This window comes from Cyprinus carpio, chromosome B16 (genome assembly GCF_018340385.1).
Source record: "Cyprinus carpio isolate SPL01 chromosome B16, ASM1834038v1, whole genome shotgun sequence".
Taxonomy (NCBI): Eukaryota; Metazoa; Chordata; class Actinopteri; order Cypriniformes; family Cyprinidae; genus Cyprinus; species Cyprinus carpio.
Genome location: NC_056612.1, coordinates 17,639,306 through 17,667,066, shown reverse-complemented (window position 1 = coordinate 17,667,066; position 27,761 = coordinate 17,639,306). Strand labels below are relative to the sequence as shown.

At 36.2% G+C, this 27,761-nt stretch overlaps 1 protein-coding gene across 11 annotated transcripts; it reads left to right on the top strand.

Moving 5' to 3' along the window:
* Positions 1 to 27,761, top strand: LOC109070562 (focal adhesion kinase 1-like). 11 transcript variants are annotated; one of them, XM_042741199.1, is made up of 24 exons: positions 1 to 55; positions 564 to 581; positions 2,623 to 2,679; positions 4,182 to 4,211; positions 5,025 to 5,122; positions 5,591 to 5,675; positions 6,160 to 6,260; positions 7,416 to 7,531; positions 7,723 to 7,823; positions 8,219 to 8,308; positions 8,637 to 8,841; positions 13,070 to 13,181; positions 15,543 to 15,725; positions 16,504 to 16,542; positions 16,924 to 17,010; positions 17,140 to 17,286; positions 18,079 to 18,192; positions 21,251 to 21,313; positions 23,184 to 23,223; positions 23,658 to 23,761; positions 24,784 to 24,792; positions 25,442 to 25,597; positions 26,789 to 26,869; positions 26,962 to 27,761. In XM_042741199.1, the coding sequence occupies exons 3-24, from the start codon at positions 2,670 to 2,672 to the stop codon at positions 27,172 to 27,174; spliced, it is 2,184 nt and encodes a 727-aa protein (XP_042597133.1). In that variant the 5' UTR covers positions 1 to 55; positions 564 to 581; positions 2,623 to 2,669; the 3' UTR covers positions 27,175 to 27,761. The 11 variants fall into 11 exon arrangements, with proteins under 11 accessions (XP_042597133.1, XP_042597134.1, XP_042597126.1 ...); XM_042741200.1 differs by lacking the exon at positions 564 to 581; XM_042741192.1 differs by lacking the exon at positions 564 to 581 and having other exon boundaries at positions 3 to 55; positions 4,191 to 4,211.

The window sequence follows — 27,761 nt, the reverse complement described above, 5'->3', positions numbered from 1 at the left end:
GCAAACCATGAGAAACGGTTGCAAGGAGTCCGGGCCAAAGCCATCTCCGTTTCAGGTAAGACTCATCCAAGAGGACTGAGATGTGACCTCACATTTTCATTGATAATGAACTTAATCCAGAACTAATTCCAACCATGTTGTGTAACCCTCTGATGTTTGCAATTCTTAATTCAGAGCAGTTCAGGTCAAAATGAATGTCTCTGTCTTGTTTCTAAAATGCTGGTCAACATTGTAATTCTAAAATACTCTCAAACCCTGCTGTAGTTTACTGAGGAATGTTTTGCTTGCATTATGGGGACTGAATGAATGAAAAATAGTGCATGTGTTTTTAATATAACCTACAGAATAAGAATGCCTTTAAAAAAAAAAAAAAAAAAAAAAAAACTATCTGTTGATAATAATGGTTTGGGGCTTTGTTTTATTGCTTTGTGTAACAGCCATGAAATACTCTTTCGTTCTGTTGCCTCTCCTCAGTAATGTCTTTTGATGAAGACATTAATCTAATACTTTCTCTTTCTGTCTGTCTCTCTTTTAAATCTTTTGCATGCTGATTGGATCCACAGATGATATTGGTGGGGATGGTAAAGTCCAATTTTAATATGTCTTATTGCTGAGTTGAGCGGGGCGAGATATTTAATATTCACAATATACTGTACGATCTCAAATCATATTGTGATTTTCAGCAGAGATTTTTTGGGGTGATAAAATGCAACAATGTGAATATCCCAATGATTCTAATGCATTTAAGTTTCCTATAGGTACTAATTTTAGTTTTAGATTCCCTCTTTATCTTGTAACTTGATAATATCACTTTAATGAGAAAATAACTTCAAATGATAAAAGATGTACTGTATATCAATTTAAATTTCAGATTTCTTTAAAGTTTTTTTTCTGAATCAGTTCAAAACTGATTTAACTATTCATTTACACCATCACTCAAAAATGTTCACAAAAGTTAGTCTCCAGATGGCATTTTATTTCTTATTTTAAAATGTTGTAATAAAAATACATTTAAAGGTCAATATTGCAGTTAATTATTTTTATGAAAATAATTGAAAAGCAAGTTGGAAAACATGCCTTGATTTACTGTATTTGACTTATTTCTACATTTTTAACTTTTGACTGTTTGCCAAAATAATTTTTATAGCATTAGATATTTTGAATATTGTCAAAAATGTTATTTTAATACATTTAAACTATTTTTATACTTACGTTTTACTACATATGTTATGATAAAAATTCAAAATATGTTATTTTTACCATTTGAAAACATGTTTATTGAGTATCATCAAACATCAGAAAAATACAGATCATTGTATTATTACATACATACATACATACATATATAAACACTGTACACACACACATATATATTTTTACTGTGTGTGTGTGTGTGTGTGTGTGTGTACAGTGTATGTATATATATATATATATATATATATATATATATATATATATATATATATATATATATACACACACATAGGTATTTATAGTTAGATATTATATAAGATGTATTTTTAACATTTTTATTAAAAAAGGGACATACATGAAAATATTCAGAGAAAATACATGTGATATCTATTTTAACTCCCCTATCTCCCGACCCCCACCCCCTGAAGCATCCAAAAATTCAATTACACAGGTAAAGAAGTTATTATACAAAGGCTAGGACAGACATTTCCACATATTATTCCAATATGTGGTTATTTTTTCAGAAACTGTATAAACAGATTCCAAATTTGATGGTAGTCCTTTAGTTTGCCCTTTAATAAGACGTATTTTTTGCTTAAACTGAATTTCATGCAGTTGAATATTAACTCAACACGAGATTTCTTTTTCAGAAATGAGTGCAAAAAGAATATTAAGTATAAATCAAAGTGAGCCGCAGTTGCTCCCTCTAGAAGAACTATTTTCTGAAACCTGCTTCAGGGTCTTTCTTTTCGATAGCACAGTTTGAGTGCATTCAGTTCCTATGTTTCAGTCCTGTGAACTCAAGAAAAACAAAATACCTAGGTGTGTATCTGTGATCTCTCGCAGCAGTAGCTTACAATGGAATTTGATGTTTTGATCTGATAAAACTAGTCAGCGTTGCCACGTTGGAGACTTTATCTACTGAAAACACACATCCCTTTCTCTCACAGTAAGGGGAAAGTGTTTGCTCACAGCACTCCACTCATGGGACTTCACTGACAGTCAATACGAGCTGTCATCGGTTGACTTTTGCCGCATTGCTGCGTAGAGAACATTTAACAAAACTTTTTCCTTAAATCCAGACAGGACAGACACAATAGCTGTCAAATTACCCATGACTTCATCTGTTTTTCCCAGTGACACCAATGCTTTGGAAAGACAGTTCCCTCTCTCAGCTCTTTAAACACACTCAGATATCACAGCTGTGTGGATGTGATCGAAGCCAGCTCAAACTCCTGCAGAATACATAGACACCGAAACACTTTTAAACTTAGCACTGCGCCGTTAATGGGGAAGAGATGATATGTTTAATTGCCAAGGAGTGTGTGAGTTGTACCGGAGATGAGAAGACGTGTTTCTGGTTTTGGAAGGGCTGTTTTTAGCTGGTCCTGGTATGTTTGGACTTAAAGTACTGTTTCACCTTTTCAGAAACAGATGACTACGCTGAGATCATTGACGAAGAGGACACATACACCATGCCTTCCAGTGAGTATCACAGGTTCATACTAATCTCAGACCAGTATTATGGTGCTCTGGCTTAAAATCACTGTAAAACTAATTGGGCGAGCAAAAATTAGATCCTTTTTTGTGTGTTTTCCATGAATATAAACAAAAATTGTATACTGTGAATATTTCAGTATGTCTTAAATGACTTGAAGTCTATAAATCTGGAAAATACAAGACACCCTTGTTTTTATAAGTTAGTTCAGCTGCTTTAAAAGCATCCTCTAAAGCAAATATACACATTTTCCTAACCTACCTCCTATTCTCTACCTGACTTTTGAACACGTTGTTTGGCATCACAGGCACAGAAGCTCCTGAGACATTTATAGCTGCTTGAGTCGGTGTCGCTTTCTGCTTAGCTGTTCGTTTAGGTCTGAAACTGAACTCTAGAGTAGCGTGGTGTTCAGTTGTGTCTATTCCTTTCTGTGCGCTTGTGTCTCAAACGTCATTTGCTCAGTGTGGGCTTGAATAGAGGAAGCTGTATTGTAATAATATAACTAATTCCATGTATTGACCGGCACTGGGCACATGGACGCTGTGCCATGTGCTTAAAGGACATATGAGAAAGGCACAGTGCAGTGGTGAGCAAGCATTGAAATGGATATGATCTTAAATGGCCATTTTATAAATGGAACAAACATTTAGCTTCGTCATATTGTTATTTTGGGTAAATTATTTAGTCGATTATTGAAAAGAAAGTCTTGTCGCAGTCAAGACTTGAACCTAAACTATTGTGTCATGTGTTGCAGAACATTTACTTTATTTAATCAAATTATTTAATATATTTTTATTGATGTTCTTTTAGGTTTGTAGTCCAAAATAATCGTTTACTTGAAAAATATTTTTATAACAAACCAATTTTAGGGTTAAGCTACAGTAATTTAAATTTTATATATATATATATATATATATATATATATATATATATATATATATATATATATATATATATATATATATATATATATATATATATATATATACATTTTTTGTCTACCTGAAATAAGATATTGTTCATATATTAATATAACATTCTTCTTGTGGCATTTTATGTTATTGAAATAACATTAAGTATTATTATTAAAAGTTTGATTGTATTTTAAATAATTTGTATTTCATTTGCCCTTAAACTTTTTAAATTCATTAATCTTTTTTTAAGCAAATAAACAAAGGGTTTTTTTTCCCCATAATACAGATTTCACTGCTACACAGGATTTATTTTTTATTTGCCTATTTGGTCCACAGGCGGTATTGTTTTTAAGGAAATTGTGCAGTTTATTATTAAATAAGTTGCCCACAACTGTGAAATTAACACATGAGTGTTAAAATCACTGGGCCTTAATAACAAGACTTACTGTTTGGTTTTTGTAAACATTGCATTGATTAATTAAAATGTATTTTTATGAAAGGAAATAATTATCAGTTAATGATGACCTTAATGTTATTCAGTGTTATATTTGCCACTTTGTTTTCTCTCGTTATTGGCACTACAGAATATTATGGACTAGATGAAGGTAAAGCTGTTTCTCCTGCTGTTTTCATTCCCTTTCCTCCGTATGCTTGAGACTTCATGTGTGACGGTGGGGCTTGTGTGTTGCTTTTGCTTTGCCTGTTTGTTTCTTGTGGTTGAATCTTTATATATTTCTTTATTTACTAATGTTGTAAACAGAAATCATTGTGTTTTGGATTTATACACACATACAGCATTTTAACTGACACCTTTGAGTTCCACTGAAGGTGCTCCGAACTGGCTTTGACACTTTTACATATGGATGTTCAAAGGGCTTGTTAAGTGATTCTTGATTTGTTCTTCTTAAAGGGATAGTTCACCCCGAAAATCACAATTGTGTCACTATTTACTCAAACTCAAGTTTTTCCAAAACTGTATACATTTCCTCCTCCTGTTGAACATAAAAAAAGATAGTTTGAAGACCAACAGTTGCTGGTCCCCTTTAACTTTAATAGTATGGAAGAAAATACTATGGATGTCAATGGGGACCAGAAACTTATTGGTTTTCCCACAACTTGAGTGTGACTAAATGATGAAAGAATTTTCTTTTTTTGGTGAACTGTCCCTTTAATGAAGAACCATTAGTACATTTTCTTTACTGAGTCTTGTATGCATTTTTTGATTGATTATTGGGTTGGTATGGCATGTATGGGATGGATTCCATATTGAAAAACATTCTGTATATGAACTGATTCAGATGGACCGAAGAATTGCATGGTGTCTTTTCTTTTTCTGAGTACATGGTGGAAAGTGGCCTTTGCTAATCATATATGAAGTGGTATTTTTAAGTGTTGACTGGCTCCAATTTGTCTTTCAGCCAGGGACTATGAGATCCAAAGAGACCGAATTGAGCTGGGACGCTGTATAGGTGAAGGCCAGTTTGGAGACGTCCACCAAGGGATTTACATATGTCCGGTATAAATGACTTTTATTGCATTTTATTGATTTATTTATCTTGTATATAACTAACTTATACTACTGCTCGAAAGTAGTCGGTTATGCTCATGAAGGCAGCATTTATTTGATAAGAAATACAGTAAAACATTATTGTTACAATTTAAAATAACTGTTTTCTATATTAATATATTTTCAAATGTAATTTATTTCTGTAATGGAAGCCATTAGTTTTCAGTATTTAAAAGAACAGCAAATTTCAGCCAATTTTAAATTGATTTCTTTTTGGTAGCAATGTAACATTTTTACTCTCACTTATGATTTAATGCATCCTTAGTGAATAAAAGTATTAATTTCTTCAAACAAAAAAAAATATCTTTCTTTACTTTCTTTTTCTTTTACTTTGCAATAAAATACTAATGTTGTATTAATCTGAAAGGTTTACTGAAACCGTTAATAAAATACTTTTTCTTGCTTTTGTGCTACCAGGAGAACCCAGCTCTTTCTGTGGCGATAAAGACGTGTAAGAATTGCACCTCGGACAGTGTTCGAGAGAAGTTTCTCCAGGAGGCCTGTGAGTGTCAAATCACTGATACCCAGCAGCCGGTAACGGCACTGCATTATCTGTGTCATTCCCATGGCTGTGTCCGTCAGCATTCCATCACTGTAATTGAGAGGAATGTGTTTTGGATAGTTGGTGCCGAAACTCCAAACATTTTCAGAATGTGGAGTTAGTTAGAGCACAGCTGTTAGCTTTTGTACACCCGAACAGGTGCTGGTATGTGTGTGAGAGTGATAGTGGAGAAAAAGTGAGGCACTAATAAACAGAACATAATGTTTTTACCACAGCTTTTAGAGCCTTCACAGATCATTTGATTTAGCTGTATAATTCAGTTATTTTGGCTGATTTAGGTACACGATGCACATCCCACAATTTTGGAAATCACTCAAAGTAATAAAAGTAGTTTATGTTTTTCATAATAACTGCAGTTATGTATGCTGATAAAATGTCATAACATATGACGTTGGATTCATTTTGTCTCTATACGTTCCAACAGTGACCATGCGACAGTTCGATCATCCGCATATTGTAAAGCTGATTGGCGTCATTACAGAAAACCCAGTATGGATCATCATGGAGCTTTGCACTCTGGGAGAGGTGGGTTTTTCAATCTGGTTTATGTGTAACAGTTTGATTTGGGATTGGGGGAGCGGTTGGTACACACCTTAAATCTCCAAAGGAACGTGACCTGATATTAAGCTCATATTATTCAGAAAGATAGCAGCCGGGTTAAGGCTGGAGGAATCCATCGTGACTGCTTGTCTCATAAACTGGCCATAAAGGCGTAGTAAAGTTGATTGCTAGGGGTGGCTGTATTTCATAGCATGTCTCTGATGATTCAAATCTTATTGAGACACTCTGTGTGCATAGGGCTTTCAGATGGAAAACAGTTACCTGGTAAATGGCTAAAGAAAGGTCTGAGTTTGTTTTAGCAGGGGTCCTGCATCAACATAAACCAGTTTTTTTTTTTTTTTTTTTTGAACTCCGAAGCCCAAGACAATATTCAAAGACCCTCCTATCTAAGCTTTATAAACTCAAAATATGATGTAAGTTGTACATCTTCATTTTAGTGTTTTTTGTAAATAGTTTTAAGACTTTAAGGGGGTTAAAATTAATTTTGAGGCCCCCTAGTGGGCCCTGGACAAATCCTTTTTGTGATTGATCTTAGGAAATATTCTAATATTTTGAGATACTGGATTGTTGACTATCGTGAGCTGTAAGCTGTAATCATAAAAATTAAAAATAAATAAACTATTGAAATGTTTTACTATACATGTAATGAATCTAGAATATATGAATATACAACTGTATTAACTATTAACCTTTACATTATCTACGTATGTTATTTTAGCTGATAATTATCTGTTGCAGCATGGCAGGCATATCCAAGATGTTCCAGGAATTTTTGAGTATGTATAAAGTATGTTTGTAAAAACGTACAGTTCACCCATTATTTTTAAAGCCCTGCTAGTCAGTTTAAACCCTCTTTTCAGTGCAGTGGTTGATTGACAGGAGGCTGGACTGTCCATAATGCATTAAAATGGATCAACATTTACACTACACTTAAGCAGTGGTGATTTCAACTAATGAGTGGAGGAAAACGTTGAACCTCATTACTAGTGCTGATATAGACTGTAGTTTTCTGTGACCAATTCAACAGCACCATCTAGTGCTCAGTGTTCATTTCGTTTTCTGTGAATTTGCATATTGCCAATCATATTTCTGAAAATGTTCTCCTCTTTTGCTTTTCAGTTGCGTTCCTTTCTTCAGATTAGGAAGTACAGTCTGGATTTAGCATCACTCATCCTGTTTTCTTACCAGCTCAGCACAGCTCTTGCATACCTGGAGAGTAAACGCTTTGTACACAGGTAAGTGTCCACACAGTGCAGGCCATCATAATTGATCATGAACAGCACCTATTTCCTGTTGAAAGTTTCTGCAGACAGGATCCCCATCTAGTAGCATTTCTGCATGCATATTTATTATGGAAATAAGGTAGAAAGACAGCTCTTATAGATGTCTTCTCTGCACATTCTAAAGTAAAGTCTCTTGTTTTTAGGGACATTGCGGCACGGAACGTTCTGGTGTCCTCAGTGGACTGTGTGAAGCTAGGAGACTTTGGTTTGTCAAGATACATGGAGGACAGCTCTTACTATAAAGGTATTAATGTACCCTCTTTAGTACAGATCAGAAAGCCAACACAAAAAAATTATTGCTTCTGAATGTGAAACATTCAATATAATATACTAAATTAAATATGAAGATGAAATTAATTGTATGATATTGAGTTACTTTGAGGCACTTTTTATTTTTTGTTCCAACTGATGAACAGCAAAAGCATCGACAGCAAATCTAAGTTCTTTCCTACTTTAAATTGTGCTACAGTTATGCTCACAAACCATAATAAAAAGAGTGTTATCATCCGCTTGTGTGAATGCTAATATATTTTTAATTATCGTTATCTTTCTTGGTGTGAATGAGCCTTTACACCTGCCTGAATGTACAGACCTCTACACCTTTTCATTCACTTTCATTGTCTCTCTCTCTCTTCACAGCCTCTAAAGGAAAACTACCTATTAAATGGATGGCGCCAGAGTCAATAAACTTCAGACGTTTTACCTCAGCCAGCGACGTGTGGATGTTTGGTAAGTGAGTGTGTGTGTTTTACTGCGATGAATTCCTCTGTTAGAAACCGAGAAACTCAGTCTCTTGTGCATGTTCAGACAATGAAATGTTAGCATTATGCATGCAGTGCATTTGGGACATTTCTAAAATGTGTGTAAAGAGTGCCTTTTGCAGAGTAGAATTGGAATTTTCCATTCTGTGTGTGTAGCAACAGTTTAGTTAATAGTGTAGATCAGGAAGTGACAGCTCTTGTTTTATTGCAACCTTAAATTAGTGCTAAAGTTGAGTCATTAGAGGTGGAATCTTGCAGTTTTCTTCATGTGTATCTAACCTAACTATGTGTTTCAGGGGTGTGTATGTGGGAGATACTAATGTATGGAGTGAAGCCATTTCAAGGCGTGAAGAATAACGATGTGATAGGCCGGATTGAGAACGGCGAGCGTCTGGCAATGCCGCCCAACTGCCCACCAACCCTCTACAGCCTGATGACCAAGTGCTGGGCGTACGACCCCAGCAAGCGACCACGATTCACCGAGCTCAAAGGCCAACTTAGGTCAGTCCACACAACTTTGCATAAATTTTGCTCCACTCGTTATGAACAGCTATTATTGATTCAATTCTATTATTGAATTGTTGGTCATGGTTTTAAATATTTCTTTGTTTGCAAATGTAAAACTTGATATAATAGTGGTCTCCGCACTTACATTCACCCTCCTGGTTTAGAGTCTCCTGACCACAATAAATGAATCTGCCTAAAAGCAGTAGAGGGCGCTGTAATGCTTTAGATGTCTGACTACAGTGATTTTGTTTAAAGATTGCTTTGTACAGCAAATAGATTCAGCCCAACATGAACCCATACTTGATTGAGTATAGACCTGTAAAGCAATTTGCAGGAATTTGACAGCAAAACTGTGGTTTGCTTCCAAGTGTTGTGTGTGTGTGTGTGTGTGTTTAGGGCTGTATGGCTGGTTTAGGGCTGTATGGCTCCAATACATAGCTTTGTGTATATTATAATAATATTATAATAATATAATTTGTCCGTATCCGTATGTGCACTCTATTTCATATTTTCTGAAGTTCAAGATACAAGAGCTATATGTGACATCAAGCTGATGCACACTATAATTAGAAATATTTTTTTTACTTTACTCTTTACTAATTGGTGTCGTTTCATTGGTTTTATACTTATGTTGTACTTTCTGTTAATCACAAATCACAAATTTGATATGCATATTTTACTCTTTACTTTTTTTACTTTTTATATTTAGATTATTAATAGTTATTTAAAACTGGAACATTGGAATTATGATTTTATATGTTACACTATTTTATAATGTAACTTGCAGTTGGGGGATTTCTAAAATAAATAAAAATGAGACTGTTCTGATTTCTTTTTCCAATAAATGTTGTTCTTTTTAACAGAAAACAGTTATTTTAGATTGTACTAATAGCATTATTAATTAATTAACATTATTAAACACTGATAAATTTTAGTGACCATAAACTTTTGAATGGTGGTGTATATAGTGTATATTCTCAGTGTAAGCACTCAGAAGGGCATTTTAGAGGAAGTTTAATCCCGTTAAGCCTTGAGTCACCGCTTGCATGTCTATGACACTTCCTGTCCGGACTCAATTTCATTTTTGGAATGTCCCCCATGAGAAAAATCATACTGTTCATCTTTTATTCTCGAGTTATTATCTCTTTCTGAAACTTTTAGGCATGCACACACACTCCCTGTATCCTTCATGATACAATAGTTCCCAAATGTCTGTTCATGTCCGCACATGCAGTCAGTTCCCGTAAATGCTAATGGGAATGGGAAAAAAACGAGCTGTACTTTGACAGGCCATCAAACACCTGAATCCCTAATAATGTGAGGAATCTTGTCTGCCTTCAGCAAAAACATCCAAGTTTTCTATTTGCAAAAACAGATTTGAAAGCAAATATTGAAAGTTATAGAAAGTTATACACAGATTTCCCTGATATCCAGAACGAGGCAGATATGTCATGTTTCATCTCAAGTATAAAATTCATTCCTTTTTAGGTATCTTGGATGAAGTGATTTTTTTTTTTTTAAATGCGTATTGGAAAATACAGATCCCTTTCTCTACCCTCATAAAATTTGCAGTACATTCAAGTGTAGAACGTTTGTTTCTAGGAAACCATGTAAATATTTACACTGTTAACGGCATTTATAAAGCCAAATTACTGCCATAACTAGTGCTGAAGCTATCAGAGCAGAGGTTTAGTCAATGTCCTGTTGTGTTTGATAAGGAAATTAGCTGCTGTATGCTTGAGGTCTGTAATTAGTGGATTTATGATCTTTATGATGTCAGTGTTGATGGGTCTTGTTTTAAAAGCTCGTTCCATTTGTGATGTCTGAACAGCTGTTGTAATATAACAAAGTTTATCTAACTACTTCAGAAGTGTCTCTTTAGGTTATTATAGTGAACACTGAGATGAAGTGTGGATTATGAAACGTAATGAAGTCACATGGGTTTGACACACAGGATGCTTAATCTCTAAAGTCCATTGTCTGTTCCTTAGCGGTTGCAAAAAGAAAGTCTAGCCCAAACAACTTGAGAAGTGATTCATTATGTTTGTCTTTGCACTCAATAGTTTGAGTCTAAACACTGAGGCTAAAGCAGTATTTTGTGTGTATGAATTTCTATGTATGTTCAGATGTTTGGTACTTCATTCTAGTCACACTGTAAAAGTAGTCTCTTTTTTAAATGACTTGCCCTCAGTGTTTTTTTTTTATATACATATATTTTGTTCACAAATGTTATTAATCCTTAACAGCTGTTAAGCCTAACCTTTCCATAACAGATTTTGATTTAACTTTTGTTTTTTTTTTTTATTTAGAAAAGATTTTAATTATAATATAATTTGGGTTCTTACATTTTGGTAAGGAAAATCTTTTTAAATTAATTAATGTATTTATTTACATTTATTAATTATGGACTGTCAAGCCCAAGCCTCATGATTTTTTTTTTTTATTTTAAAGAAATGTTTTCTTCTGCTTTTTATTTTTTAAAGATAGTTTTTTTTATCATTAAGAGCTCTTAAGTCCAAGCTTAAGAGATTACATTTTTCGGGTTTGTTTATATTATCAAAAATATTTAAGAATAATTGTTAAACTGCCTTTTTTTTTTTTTTTTTTTTTTTTTTTTGAACTTTTTAACCTTTTTTTTCTAGAATCATTTGATTAAATGATATTTGAGTGAACAGATTTCAGTCTCATTTCTAAACTTTTGTTTAGAAACATTGGTAATCATCAAGAGCTTTTAAGCCTTACCTTATGAGAAATTTTGGTCTGATATATTACATCCTGCTACAGTTTTTGTCTTTTTTGAGAGCCTGAGACCCCTGCAGCAGTCATGGCTGTGTATAATGGTCTGGGTGTGGGGAAGTTCAGCAGGTCTGGATTGATCACAACAGGTGTCCCTTCTGTTTATCCTGCATCTCTCTCTCTCTCTCCATCCACACACTCATGGTCTCTCTCAGAGATAATAGAGTTTCCAGAAATAGTCCCTCTCTCAGTCAGCTTGCATTCTCTCACTCCTAAAACTTACATGCTCCAGCATTTCTTCGCACCTCTTGCATTTCTGTAGCCACCTCTGAGCTCCAGACTTCATGTACGAACTTCACATATCGACACTTTAAGGACTGTCTGGTGAGTTTTAAGATCATTACTAACATTCTACTAATCACTAAAGCCATTGCTGTGAATTAACTGGAGTTTATTTTGTCTAAATTGGGGTCTATCATGAGCAGACCGCACCCTGAAATCACTGCCATTCAAAAGTTTGGGCTTGGTAAAAGTTTTTTTTTAATGTTTTTGAAAGAAGTCTGAAATACAGTAAACACAGTAATATTATTGAAAAAGTTTAATAACTCTTTTCTATTTTAATATATTTTAAAGTTTATTTTTTTATCACTGTAATTTAAATTGAATTCCTTTCATGGCAAAGCAGCCATTACTCCAGTCTTCAGTGTTGCATGATCCTTCAGAAATCATTCGAATATGCTGAATATGCTTTGGTAATCAAGAAACAACACTTATCACAGTTGAAAACAGTTGTGCTTGTTAATATTTTGTGTAAACGGGGATGTATTTTTTTCATGATGTAACATTGTAGATGTTTTACTGTCACATTTGATCAGTTTAATGAATCCTTGCTGAATAAAAGTATTAATTTCTTTAAAAAAACAAAAAAAAAAACATCTGAGCATGTGAATATGCACCCTAAGGATGCTTATTATGCATGAAGAGTTTGTAAACCCTTATATTAGTTTTCATCATGGCTCTTTTTATTCACACAGTCTAGCATGACAGAAGTTGATGGATTAAATGTGTTTACGTGATGAAATGCCCGTCATTCTCTTATTCACAATGACTAATTCCAGCTCGTCATGACGCATTTGATTGCGAAATAGTTTGAATAGTGTTTCAGGTTTGAATCTGTGTTGCTTTTTTTCCCCCTGGTAGTCAACCATGTGTGTGTTGGGATCTTACACTGACTCGTCTGTGACGATAGAGTGCCTCCACCTTTCAACCAATTGCATAAAGTTGGAAATGTCATTCTCTTGAACACACACCCATTGATGAGAATTAATCAGTGAAATTAATGGTTAAAATCAAACTTTGATGCTTGTTATCTCATAATTAGATTTTGAGACTTTAGCCTGGATTTCACAGACAGGGTCACATTTAGGAATTGTAGTTCTAGAAGAAAGATGTTGTTTGACAGAGTTTTCCATCGCTGTCTGTGCAGTACAATCCTTGCGGAGGAGAAGGCTCAGCAGGAGGAGCGCAGCCGTATGGAGATGAGGAGACAGGTCCCCGTATCCTGGGACTCAGGAGGCTCAGACGAAGCACCACCCAAAGTAAGTAAACAATCTGATGTCCTTGTCAATATGTAACAGCAAAAAGAAAATCAGTTTTAAGTCAATGCATTGTTCATGTGTTTTTCATGTTTTTACATTTATGGCAGCCTGAGTTCATCTGGAACAGCAGATTTATTACCAAGGTTAACAACGTGTCACCAGTTGTCACTCTAGCACATGGTGTCTAGTTAGGAGTAGTAGTAAACCTGTGTGTGTGTATTTTTAAATGAAAGTGAAAGAAGTACTAGAGTAATTTTCCCTCTGAAACTTTGACTGCAATATTTTTTATTCATTTTTTTGTATCAAAGACAAAGGCTGTAAATGTATTTCCTGTTGGGATTAATTGATTATTGTGCATGTTTATAGTTAACCAGCACTTTTCCAGACATTCACTTTGTTTATAACCTCAGCTCTCCTCGTGCCAGGTCACGTCTTCTGTCACGTAACATCACTGTGTCTTGGATACAACAGCATTCTAGTTTCTCATTTGTTATGATTATATAAGGTGAGGTCTGAAGTACTGAGACCACCAAGACAAATTCTTCAATTTTCCGTTTGCCAAATTTAATACAAAGTATATAGCTACATTAATTAACACATTAATAATTATATTATTATATTTACTTATTTTATTTGTGACCTAGATACTTTTCTTTTTTCATATTTGAATTTGATTTTGAATCACAGATGTTCAGTGTGATCTCAGTCTTTTGCACCCCACTGTGTGTTACATATGCTTCCCATATGCAAAAATGCTTCTTCCCATGTGGTTCTGTCTTCACTTCTCTCTTCATCTGTTTGAACAAGCTGCGGGGACAATAAATATTATTAGATGCGTCATAAACTTTCCATATTTCTGTTAAATTAAAGACAGATTCTGAAAATGAATACAACCATCAAATCAAGACTTTAATTTTGTGAGGTCCATGTGTTGAGATCTGTATTTGCTAGTGTGCTCCTCAAAGTTGACAAAATTCCTTTTTAAAATGTGCAAATTTATATTCATTTAAAATTTGTAGTCTTTCTTTTCCAGGCAAACAATGTAAACATATTGATGACTCATTGACCCATGTTCCTCATTTAGTAGAAATACACTACCACTCAAAAAAATTTTTTTTTAAAGAAATTATTTCTAATATCTGAAATAAAGTATTTATAATAAATAATATGAAACAATTTATAAATTATTCAGAAAGGATAAATAAAAACTGATCTAAAGTGACAGTAAAGACATTTATCAAGTCAAAATGGTTTCTATTTAAAAAATAATAATAATTTAAGCTATGTATTCATCAAAGAATCCTGAAAAAATGTATTATGGTTTCCACAAAATATTAAGCAGCACAACTTTTTCAACAATGATCGTAAGAAATTATTCTTGAACAACAAATTAGCATATCCAAATGATTTCTGAAGGATCATGTGACACTGAAGACTGGAGTAATGGCTGCTGAAAAGTAAATAATTTTTTTTTTAAATACATTATAATAGAAAACTGTTTGAAATTAAAATAAAATTTCAAAGTATTGCTGTTTTTGCTGTTTTTGATCCAATAAATGCTGCCTTGGTGAGCATAAAATACTTTTTTCACATTAAATAAGATAGTAAACATTAAGAACATTCAAAAATCTTACCATACTCAAACATTTGAATTGTAGTTTTTATTTTTGTGATTGATATTGTTAGTCTGTCTGCTTTTTGACTGGGTTTTAAGTATTTCCCTGTCCTGTGTTGCTCATATTGTGGTGACTGATGGGCCTGGCTGATCTCTTCATTCGCTCTGTGTGTTGCTTAAAGCACCTCATACTCTTACTTTCAACCCCCCTCTGCTCCCTGTCAGACCTGCTTATCATTCTGTCCAGGTGCTGACGGCTGTTTTTGTGTTGACTGGTCACACCTGCCGTCGTGCTAATGGCCAGAATGAAACTGCGTTCATCCATGTCGTGCCTCACAAAATTTCTGCCTTTGTCATCCCTTCTGTGTTTACTTGTGTTGTTTAGCTCATCTTTCATTGTGTGTGTGTGTGTATATGTGTAGCCCTCCCGCAGACGCCCCCTCCAGCACAGCTTCAGTGTGGACTGTCTGTCTGCGCCCGCATCTGCTGCTTCTCGCCCTCCACAGCAACCCTTTGGTTCCCAGATCTCCCTTTGCATCCGCCAGCCCAAGCCGCCTGCCCCTCCTCTGGGGCCATGTGATAAAACCATCACTAACCGATCACCACACATGCAGCAAACGCTACACCAAAACACTCATGCTAATACACAACAGCTTAGCATACATTCCCAGCATACGTTCCCGCAAACTCAGACCCCGCTTCTGCTTCAGCCGTTACCACTGCACTGCTCCCTGCTGTTCCCTCAGGGGCCCAGAAGGACTCCCTCTGTCCCCCCCAGTGCCACCCAGCCTGCTTTCTTCGACCCCTACTATCCCTCCATGCAACAGCTGAGCCTGACCCACGTGCCCTGCAGATTCTCACAGGCAGGTGTGCTAGGACTGTTAGCGGGGCATCCCAAGAGTTTTACTGTTGCCTCTTCATTTACACAGGTGATTTTATTGGTGCGTGCCATTTTTAGCTGCAGATTAAATGTTATAGAGTTAAAAGAACAGTATAAAGGAAAAGGCGTAGTGTATTAGAATTATGTTGACTGTATATTATCAAAAAAACACATTTACTTGGCATTTTAAAATGTCCAATGTCCAATTAGTCTGACGTATATCAAACTTTAATACTAAACTTCTCTTTACTGTGACTCTCAATTACTGTGATGCATTTGTAGTTCTTATTTAAGAGCCGTTTTTGACTCTTTCAGTCATGATCAAAGATGATTTTAGGCTAAAACCAAGTTTTAAAAACTGCTACAGTAGCTTCAGATAGTCTTCCAGATAAAACTCTATGGGAAAACTGCATGTTGCCTCTTCAGTGCATGTAAACTAAACTGTGTGCCAGACCTGTATTAAAATTAAGCATTAACCTGCCATAGATGTGTGTGGTTTTGTGAATCTCAATTTAATATCAAAGAATGCTTTATTTTCGTAAACACAGACAAAACAGTTGTAGAAATGCTCTCAACAACCATCCGCATTGCCGAAACATCGTTCTTAACAAAAGGAAATTGGTTCTTGAAGCAGATTAGTGATAAACATCTTTTCATTTTGCTTTTTGGTAGTCCTTCCAATAGTGACAATTATTCCCATCACTTTCATGCCAGTGCTCATGTGGGTTTTTTCCCACTGTATTAACCCTTATCTGTCCATTTAGTGTATGTTGCTGTATGTTGTCACCCACTTTTCTCCTTCTTTTTTCTCCTTTGCTCATCTGGAGCTGTGGTCAGTCGACTCTCTCTATGAACGTGTTTTAAAGGTAGATCAGTCCATCTGCTGTTTTGCTGCCCACAGCTGAGCACAGAGCATCCCAACCAATCGGATGAAGACCGCCTCATGTCAATCAGCATTCATTTTTCAACCCCCTCCCTCTAATCTATAATACCCACCCATGTACTGTAAAACTAAAATAACATTTCAGAAATAACATGTGCATTGTGGTAAAATTAACTAACTGCTTGCATTTTATGTTCGACTGTTTTAATTTCTTCCCTTCAACAGCCTGAAATCTTCATCCACACAAAATGCACAAGACTTTTGTGTGCGTCTGGTGGACTGATTTTAACAGCATCTCCTGACATTAACCCGATTGGTCAAAATGTGCTAGTATATTGATACAATCATGTGTGTATGATTACAGCCCAGTCGACCTGGTTATCCAAGTCCCCGTTCCAGTGAAGGGTTCTACCCCAGTCCTCAGCACATGGGCCAGCACAATCATTACCAGGTACAGTGCTTGCATTAGTCTAATACAGATGGGCAAATTCACTAAAGATGCAGCAGACAACTAGTTGGATTGCAGGTGGTTTATAAAGATTATAAGTTTGCTTTACATGTGTTTTCGGGCATGATGTAGATGGCAGGGCACTCTGGCCCACACGGCTTGCTTCCTGTGCCAGGTGGAATGTACCCTCCCCAGGCTGCAGGGACTGGGCTTGATCCCCATGACAGCTGGAACCATCGCAGGGCTGCTCAGGATCACATGTGGAATCCCAGCATGGAGGTTAGAAATCTGGAGGTTTCTGAATGATGAAATCTAAGCTCTGTTTCACAACCGAATGAGCTGCCAACATAAACAGCATTTTTAGGCATCTCAGAGATGCTCCAAATGTGAAGACTGTTTTCAACAAACGTTTGAGGCCTTTTAAGGTAGCTCATTTTGGCCAAAGTCTAAAGCTGCACCAAGTGTGTCCTTCATGAATAAGCAGAGCTGGGTAGTAACTGATTTATTAGATTAAATGACATTTTAAAATAATCAGACCACAGTTACTTTTGTATTGATTACGTGGTTCATAGTATTCACACCATAGAAATAAATTATTTATAATTTATTGATTCTCCCTTATTCCTCTTTTTCATATTTTAAATGTTTCTTTCTAAAATACCCTGCCACTTATATACACTCAGAAAGTCAAGTTTTTGGGGACATTCACACAAAGACCAGGCACTAGTCAGGTGGCTACATAGCATTTGACCACTGAATATATAAAACTCATTTCAGGTTTAATAAAGCAATAAGCCCCAGGAAGCCGTGGTTTACAGTGAATTTCTAACAGCTAATGGGCGTTGTTAGGCACGATGTGAAGCAGAAAAAAACAAGTCCCTTGTTTGTCCCGAGCAGTTAAACTGCCCACTGTTTTTCAGAAAAAAGGACAAAAAAGTGATTTGTCAATAGTGTAGCAATCCATGAAGCACCACTCACACAAAAGTCACTTTCAGACCAAACAGATGTTGTTCTTAAACACAAGACTGGAGTGTATTATGATTTTTATCATGTATATTGTGTTTGTTTCAGGATGGTGTGGCTGTGCGCGGTGGTCTGTCTCAGCTGATGGAGGAGCAGTTATTACTGCAGCAGCAGCAGATGGAGGACGATCAGCGCTGGTTGGAGCAGGAGGAGAGACTACTGGTACTGATCCCACTCACCTTCACCTCTTCCATCTCTTCCTCACATTCATCTGCTCATCTTTGTTGCCCCCTGCTTAGCAATATTATGTGGTTGTGTTAGTTTCTAAATTCTTCCTAAAAATTTTTTAGTGGAGAATCATGGTGATGTTTATTTATAGCCGCAGCAATATGATATTCCAAACAGTCATTTTCATGTTTGTTAGAGATCAAGTGTTTCCACCAGTTGTGGCTTCCTGCTCCATTTTTTTGTAAACAGTTGTGAGTGATCCTCACAATTTCACAACATCAGCTTTGGAATTGGGATGTTTATTGCAAATAATTTGCATTGTTGAAGAATTACAGAAAGAATATGAATTAGAAGGCTTACTTCTGTGAGAGAGTGTCTTATTATTGCAGTGATATGTGTGCATATGAATATTATTGCAGTGATATTATGCGCATAGGTTTGTCTGAGAATATTTGTGTGCATTTGTGGTATGCCAAGTTTTGGCTTACTGTCTCCATCATTTGTATCGTCACTGTGTCATTATGTTCAGTCTGTCTCACAGAAAAAACTCACACAGCTTCCTGTACCAACTAAAAAGGGCATTCAGAGCTCTACCACAGCAAACACTATTCATTCTTCTGCTTAAACTATTACTTTTCCTCACAAACAACTTCTGTTGAAACAAAATGTCAGCTCTTATAGAAATAGTTCATCCAAAAATGATTTGCTCATCCTGATGTTTTTCAAAAATTGTTTGGTTCGTAAGCTTAAAGGGATACTCCACCCCAAAATGAAAATTTTGTCATTAATCACTTACCCCCATGTCGTTCCAAACCCGTAAAAGCTCCGTTTGTCTTCAGAACTCAATTTAAGATATTTTGGATGAAAACCTAGAGGCCTGTGACTGTCCCATAGACTGCCAAGTAAATAGCAGTGTCAAGGTCCATAAAAGGTATGAAAGTCGTCATCAGAATACTCCATCTGCCATCAGACGTACAATCTGGGTTATATGAAGCGATGGGAACACTTTTTGTAAGCGAAGAAAACAAAAATAACAACTTTATTCAACAATTCCTTTGTCAACGGTCTCCTCTGTGTCTCTCCATATCACTGTATGCTACATATTCTCTTCTGTATCATCCACGCCACAAGGATGTATTGTTTCTACTGTATGTGTATTTAGCTTTGATTTGAAATAAAACAGCGTGGTCTTGTGGCGCGGATGACACAAAAGAGCATACAGTATTATGGAGACACAGAGGAGACCGTTGACAAAGGAATTGTTGAATAAAGTTATTTTTGTTTTCTTTGCTTACAAAAAGTGTTCCCATCACTTCATATAACCCAGATTGTACGTCTGATGGCAGATGGAGTATTCTGATGACGGCTTCCGTACCTTTATGGACCTTGACACTGTTATTTACTTTGCAGTCTATGGGACCGTCACAGGCCTCCAGGTTTTCATCCAAAATATCTTAAATTGTGTTCTGAAGACAAACTGAGTTTTTATGGGTTTGGAACGACATGGGGGTAAGTGATTAATGACAAAATTTTGATTTGCAAACAAATTAGTGAATCAGTTTATTAAAAAGAGCTGGCTAAAAAGAATTATTTGTTCATGAATCTGACTGATTCAGAACTCAGTGAAAATTAAAGTATAGTGCATGATTTGTACGGACAATTTTTTGTTTCCAGAGATTTTGGAACAAATATATGGAAAAAACAGATTGTTAAAATTGAGCAAATCCTTTAATACTTTAAAACTCTTTTTTTTTTTTTAAGCTTTCTGTCATTTTTGACACATTTAATTATTAATTATTATTAATTTGTTTTACACATAAATAAGATCCACGTAAGATCTAAAATCCTCAAAAAAGTGCATGATTTTATTGCTGCTACTTCTAGGAAGTTAGTGGTGTAACAATTAAGTAAATGTTTCCTATTTGTTTCATTACCTAAAGCTATACTTTTACTTTTCCTGGTCAAAAATGACCTCAAACATCCAAGGTGTGACCTTTTTCATAAAGTTCAGTACGGATTAAAAGTGTTTGCATGCCTATTAAAGTGTTTTTGATGCTGAGTGGATGAATGAGTTTTTGATCCTGGCCGTTTGATACAGGTGCAGTTTTCAGGAATTCCTCAGTAATGAAGGGTTTTGTTGGCACTGAGGCATGAGACGGATAAACTCAGTCTGACCTGTATCTGCTGAAAGTTAAATTACTGATCAGAGGAAGTTTTCATCTCTTCGCAGATGTTATACGCAAATGTGCATGAGGGATAATGGGAGGGAAAGAGAGGGAAAGAGAGAAAACACTGAGCTAGGGAATGAGAGAGAGAGAAGGAGGGAGGAGAGCAGAACAGGGCTTGGCTTTGCTGAGTTGAGGCTCGTCGGCTGTGAGTGAGTCAGTGTGTGTTTAATATGTCTCACATTCAAGAAACGAGTCACTCCACGAACACACACACACAAGCTTACTTAATGGAGATCCACTCCATGCTCTGCTCCATGCTAAAAAAACACCAGAGAGAAAAACTCACAGGAAGAGACGGGAAGATGCAGGTCTTCAAATCCTGCTTCGGAAAACTGGTATAGTAAACTCAAAAGATTTAGAGTGTGTGGGAATGTGTGTAGATTATACACGGTTTTACCTTCATCTTTGTGGCATCTTGAACTTTAATGGAATTATGTCCATTGGTTTATATTCAGTTGATTTATCGTTGTCATTTTAAGGAGTAGGAACAGACATTAGTAAGTGTGTAAAGTTTTGTGAGCAATAAATATGCCTGACCATGTGAGAATGAAATTATTGTCCGTGTGAGTGGGTGGTTGCTGATTTTTTTTCTTTTTTTTTGTTTTATTTTATTATATGTTTTGTTATTGTTTGCTTCTTTTTTGTGCAGCATTGTCATTTTCATTGTGGAAATGCAAATTGCTTTTAGCTGTAATCTTGTAGTGTCGCTCTAGGTCAGGATCGGGTGTGAATTAGCACAATAGATACAACAGATATTGATTTGTCGAATGAGATTTCAGATTTGACCTTCTTTTTTCCTCTGTGTGTGTGTGTGTGTGTGGCAGAAGCCTGATGGGAGAAGTTCCAGAGGCAGCATTGACCGTGATGATGGAAGCCTCCAGGGACCAGTGAGTTTCTCTTCATTTTCTTCCTTTTTGTTGAAAAGATTTTATCAGTAAGATTTTAATAAAAGGAAATGAATCATTTTATTCAGCAATGATGTATTAAATTGATCAAAAGTAACAGTAAAAAATGACATTGTTACAAACAAAAGCAGTTCTTTTTAATTTAACTTAAATTATAACAATTTACACAACAATATTAACTATTTTCAACACTGATAAAAATAATAAATGTTTGTTGAGCACCAAACCAGCATATTAAAATGATTTCTGAAGGATCATGTGACACTGAAGACTGGAGTAAAGGCTGCTGAAATTCAGCTTTGCCATCACATGAATAAATTACATTCTAAAATATATTTTTAAATTGTGGTAATATTTCACAATATTACCATTTTTACTGTTATTTTGATCAAATAAAGTAGCCTTGGTAAGAATAAGAGACTTCTTAAACATTTTTTAAAAATCTGGCTCCCAACTTTTGAATGGTAGTGTAAATCTTAAGAAACAAGTGTTTTAAGTTTAAAGGAAAAATTCAACCAAAAATGAAAATTCTGTAATTATTTACTCATCCTAGTATTGTTCCAGACTCATTAGATTTTTTTCATGTCTGAATTAAAAAAAAAGAGAGAGAGAGAAAAAGAAGGATTTTTGCACAAATCTTTCTATACAACAACTATTTATAGTGACTGTCTCTCAAGCAAGTGTGTGTGTGTGTGTGTGTGAGAGAGAGAGTTAATCACTTGATCAGGTCATGTTAAATATAGTGGTGTTCTCGCTCATGGACATCTGCAGTAAATTATACTGTATATGGGCGTCACCTCACACTCGCTGTGGGGGAATTCTGTACATGCACAGGAATTTTACTTAAATTGTTTTTGGTGAAAGACTAAAAGATTATATAACTCTATTTTCAGAGCACACTGAAATTCTGGAAAATCTCATTTCAAAAATCTGAATTTTATTTTACTATTTTGATAATTATGGATAATTATGATGTAAATTAAAAGCTCCTACTGCAAGTCATTGACCAAAAAAGTCAAATTTGTAACATTGATCATGTGACTATGTACAGACAGTCAGATATTATTGCTTTCATTGAAGCACAAGATGCTCTTTGACTCATTCTCAAAACATGATCATCAGGTTTGACACAAATGTGTGGAGTTCATGAAGCTCAAGAACTGCTGTCATTAAAGCAAAAAAGGGACAAGCCAAATACTGAGACATTCTTAAAGTTTTAAAGTGATAATATGATCATTTGAAATGCAAAATAGAACCATATTTATTAGTGATCTCAGACTTTTGGACTACACTATTAGATCTCAGCATGCCATCTCTTTAGTGAACTAAGTTCATGTGCATTTAGTTTGCCATGTGTTTTTATAAGCTTTAAGGTACTGAAATGTCTACCATAGCTGGATATCTATCCAAAATCAGCAGAATAAATGGGAGACCAAAGACAAGGGCCCTTTTGTGAGGAGCCAAGCATCAGTGGACACTCAAGAAATCCAATCTGCTCTGCCTTCCCACTTCTAATGTTAACATAGAACCACTACAGATGTTTACTAGTTTCTGAATGCATTTCATGCTTGTCATGATCTGGAACTCCACAGAACTCCACAGCTGCTCTGTAGAGCTTGTTTGTCTGCTGCAGTGGTTTTAAATGTCTATCCTGTCTCATTGGGCTGTCCTCTTTGATTCACTGTGGTCTTGGCAGATGTATCTGTGTGTGTGTGTGTGTGTGTGTGTGTGTGTTGGCATGCCAGGCATCCAGGCTGCTCCCCACCCAGACCACAACAACACACATGGCACAGTCTGTCTTGACTCCTGAATATTTTTAACTGTTTAACTGTGTTTTTTTGTTTGTGTGCAGACTGGAAATCAACACATCTACCAACCTATAGGGAAAGCAGGTGAGTTATGCCAGGTCTGTTTTCATGTAATATGTCATTTCAAGTTATGAAGTACGATTTTTTAAAATGTTTTTGAAAGATCACCAAGATGGTCACCAAGGCTGCATTTATTTGATCAAGAAAACAGTAGAAACAGTAATATTTTGAAATAGTATTACAATTTAAAATGTTTTCTATTTTATTGTATTATAAAATGTCATTTATTCCTGTTATGGCAAAGCTGAATTTTCAGCACCCTTCAGTGCCACATTCTAATATGCTAATTTGGTGATCAAGAATTATTTCTCTATATCATTGTTGATAACAGTGCAATGGCTGCTTAATGTTTTATTAAGACTGTGATATATTTTTGAAGGTATTTTTTGCTTTGCAATGTGTAACCTACATAAAAATGCAGATTGAGTTACTGACTGACTCGTTCTTGTCGTCCTCAGAACACACAGCTCCTCCTAAAAAGCCTCCTCGGCCCGGAGCTCCCAGCCACCCAGCGGGAGTCTCCTGCCTCAACCCTACAGACAGCTACAATGAAGGCGTGAAGGTACCAGAACTACCGCACGGCAGCTTCAGATGAATATTGTGCATGTGTGACTTTACAATAATCACTGCTGCTGTTTTTAAACCACATCAAGTTTGAAATAGCACCGAACGCACATACACACATAGCGAGGCTGGTAGGATTAGCATCTGTACTTACGGGTCGCCTTCAGGAGCAGCTAGCATGCCAACAGATGCTGTTTGCCAAGCCTCATTAAAATCATCCTCATTCCTGAAACCCCTTTCACATACACAAGCACACAATTGCTCTGCAGGGTCTCTCATAAAAAGAAGCCGGCAGTTTCCATTCCAGCGCATTTTCCTGATGCTGTGGGTCAGCGTGCAGGGGGTCCCGCAAGCAACAGCAGCAATGCAGTGCAGAATGGAAAATATAATTATGAACAATGCACATGTAATTGTGGTCTGCTTTGCAATTGTATAGTTTTTAGGAGTTTTACCTGTAGGCGTGTTTGGTCAGTAGAAAACATTTAAGGTCCCATAATAATGCTCAACAAGTGCAGTTTTCTTTCTAGTGCTGATTTTGGGTTGTATATTCTCTTTGGTTGGGGAATTAAAAAAAATCAAATAAAATTGCTATTGCTAGTCCAAAGCTTTGCTAAGAGGGACGTTCTCATTGTGGAAACCATTTGATGGGACAAAAATCTGTAGTAGAAGATGATTTTCAGTATTTTTAACCAAAGAGAAAGATGTTTATTTACTCAAGTTGCTTTAGGAGTACAAAACTGTAATTTTGATTTCATCAGGTCTTAACATGTAAATTTAGTTGCACAATTTCACAGAACTAAACTCTGGCAACATTTCCATGGGGTTGGATTCAAAAATATATTGACTTGCACATAGAATAAAGACATAACTCCAAGCTGTTTTCTCTTTCTTTCTTTGCAGCATGTGTATGTAAAGTTATATTTATTAATCTCTTTCTTTTTTTCTCTCTCTCTCTCTGCACACTGTTCTCTTGCTCTGTGCCTCTGCCCTTCCTCTGTTGCACTGTTTTTGCACTGGTAGCCCTGGAGGGTAAGACCACCTGTAGACTCAGTGTTATGTTTCTGTCTGTGTTTGTGGTCCTTTTTTTACCAGTTGCTATATCATTACTCAACCGTATCATTTAGAATCATAACTTAATTATCTACTAAACTGAATTACATGGGCTGTATAGATCTTGTCCTTCTCCATGTCTTTTGCTTTTTATATCAGCTGTGATTTTAGCTAATGTGCTTGTAGCGCGATCTAGTGGAGGCTTTGGATCATTCTGGTTGGATGGACACAGTACAGTATATTGTGTTTAAAATCCACACTGATATATTTCCATGTTCTCTTTTTATATTTAACACGGGAACTACATCTTTTTCTCATCATATCAAATTTTAAATTAAAATCAAGGGTGCATAGATGGAATTTTAATCAGCTGGGTAATGTAGGCGGTGATGGGTCTCCTGTAGTTGCTTGTGCTGCCATCTAGTGTCAAACATGAAATTTGTACCATAACACAAACCTCTTCATTTCATTATCACTTATGTCCTGTAACATGGATTCATTCGGTAACACAACCTCCATCCTATTTCCCTTGTTTATATACATAGCAACATTATATGCTCATACTTGGAGTTGAATCATCTTCAGTAATGCAGTATTTAAAAGTTTGTTACTTTGTTTTTGTCTTTAGATTCAGCCTCAGGAGATCAACCCGCCCCCAACAGCTAACTTAGATCGCTCCAACGACAAGGTCTATGAAAATGTGACCGGGCTGGTAAAGGCTGTGATTGAGATGTCCAGTAAAATCCAGCCAGCTCCACCTGAAGAATACGTGCCCATGGTGAAGGTATGACACAAACTGAGAAATATATATCCATTCTGCAGGTTGCTGAACATGCCTTTTGTTGACAAGAGAGATGATCTTAAAGGGATAATTCACCCAAACATGAACATTATGTCATTATTACTTACCCTCAAGTTTTTTTTAAACCAGTATACTGGTATTATTGCCTTGGAACACCCACAATAAATAACAGTCTTCTATGTGACTAAAGGCATCTGTGGCGTAGTCAATAGTATAAAAGGTCATTCTGTCTCATAACCAGTGTTGTTATTGTTAAAGGAATATCTCACCCAAAAATGAACATTTGCTGAAAATGTACTCCCACTCGGGCCTGCCAAGATGTAGATGAGTTTGTTTCTTCATCTGAACATATTTGGAGAAATTTAGCATTACATGACTTGCTCACCATTGGATCCTCTGTAGTGAATGGGTGCCATCAGAATGAGAGTCCAAAAAGCTGATAAAAACATCACTATATCCCCACGACACCAGTCCATCAATTAATGTCTTGTGAAGCAAAAGTCTTTCTTTGTAATAAACAAATCCATCAAGAACTGTTTAACTTGCTTTAGACTAAAGTACATACCTTTTATACATAAAATTGCTTCCTTTTTATATTTTTGATGAAATCTGAGAGCTTTCTGATCCTGCATAGAGCGCAACGCAACTGACACGTTCAAGGCCACTTTATTTAACAATTTATTATCTTCCGTGTCAGCCTTCGCCGTGTGTTCAGGAGAGTACAGTGACAGACAGGAGCCTGTGTCCCTTAAAAAAAAAAAAAAAAAAAAAAAAAAAAAAAACACAGATATATGCATGTAAGTAAATAGATTAATTAATTAAATTTAAAATACTAATAATTAAGCACATAGCAAAATTACTAAAACATAAAAATCCAAATAAAAACTCCAAATATAAAAATAAAAGTTAATTCAAAATATTATATAAATAGTGTAACACTTATAGCTAAACATCACAAAAACCAATGTTTGATTTGAAAGCCCCAGTGGAGGTTACGATTATAAGTGAATAACTTAATTTTCAGCCTTTTGTTATCTCAAAGCTGTCATATGACTTATGGTCACCATAAACCTGTAATTGCATTAAGCATACGGCTAAATAAAGAGTACATAATGACAGTGTCATATCATTGTTATAATTTCAACATTCTCATCATGAAAATGTGTGTTTCAGGAAGTGGGATTAGCACTGAGAACACTGCTGGCCACTGTGGATGAGACTATACCTTTACTACCAGCTCACACACACAGAGAGGTAGACGCATTCACAAACTAACACTAAATGCTCTCATTCCCAACGTCCCTCCTGCCAGCTCGGCTAACTTTACTCTTGTTCTTCCTCTTCAGATCGAAATGGCTCAAAAGCTTCTAAATTCAGACCTGGCTGAGCTGATCAATAAGATGAAGTTGGCCCAGCAGTACGTCATGACCAGCCTGCAGCAGGACTATAAGAAACAGATGCTAACAGCTGCACACGCACTCGCAGTAGATGCCAAGAACCTGCTGGATGTGATTGACCAGGCCAGGCTGAAGATGTTGGGCCAGGCACGACCGCATTAGCCCCTGCTAGAGGACACGACGACGCACGTGACGCCCTGGAAAACCACACCAGCACAGACTTGTACACTTATAGAGCCTCATGGGCGCCTTCACTACTCACTGACCCTCACGTTTAAGCTGCACGGTAGACCACAGGCGCCGTGAGGAGGGCTCTGGATTTATTTAAGGGATGATCTGGACCGGACCAGACTCGTCACGACTGGATCACTTGGAACATAGTGAGCCAATGACTGGACGCTGAGAGGGCGATTCTGACCTCCGCTATGAGTTTTAAATGTCTCTGGGGGAAAAGAGACACTCTTACACTGTATTTAATTTGTCTGTGTTTCATTGACAAGCCCAAGCTCCTGCTCCACAGCCAGACCACATAAACTTAGATCCCCCTCGGCTTGGGTCGTGGCTCTAGAATCATAGAAGTTGAGACAGTTTTGCACAGTAGAATACGAGTTGAGACTGGATTAAAAAAACTCTGGGTTTGCTTGGCGGACTCCCCACGCTTCTCCCTAGGACTAAGAGGGACAGCGTTGTATATTTGGGCCTTGTGCCACCTAGAGGTAAAATAAAGCTATGACTGAATTAAAAAATGA

Coding starts and splice junctions, on each gene's coding strand:
- LOC109070562 (XM_042741200.1), top strand. Junction 7,532..7,722: donor AGTAAACGCTTTGTACACAG/GTAAGTGTCCAC, acceptor TCTTGTTTTTAG/GGACATTGCGGCACGGAACG. Junction 26,870..26,961: donor CAGCTCACACACACAGAGAG/GTAGACGCATTC, acceptor CTTCCTCTTCAG/ATCGAAATGGCTCAAAAGCT.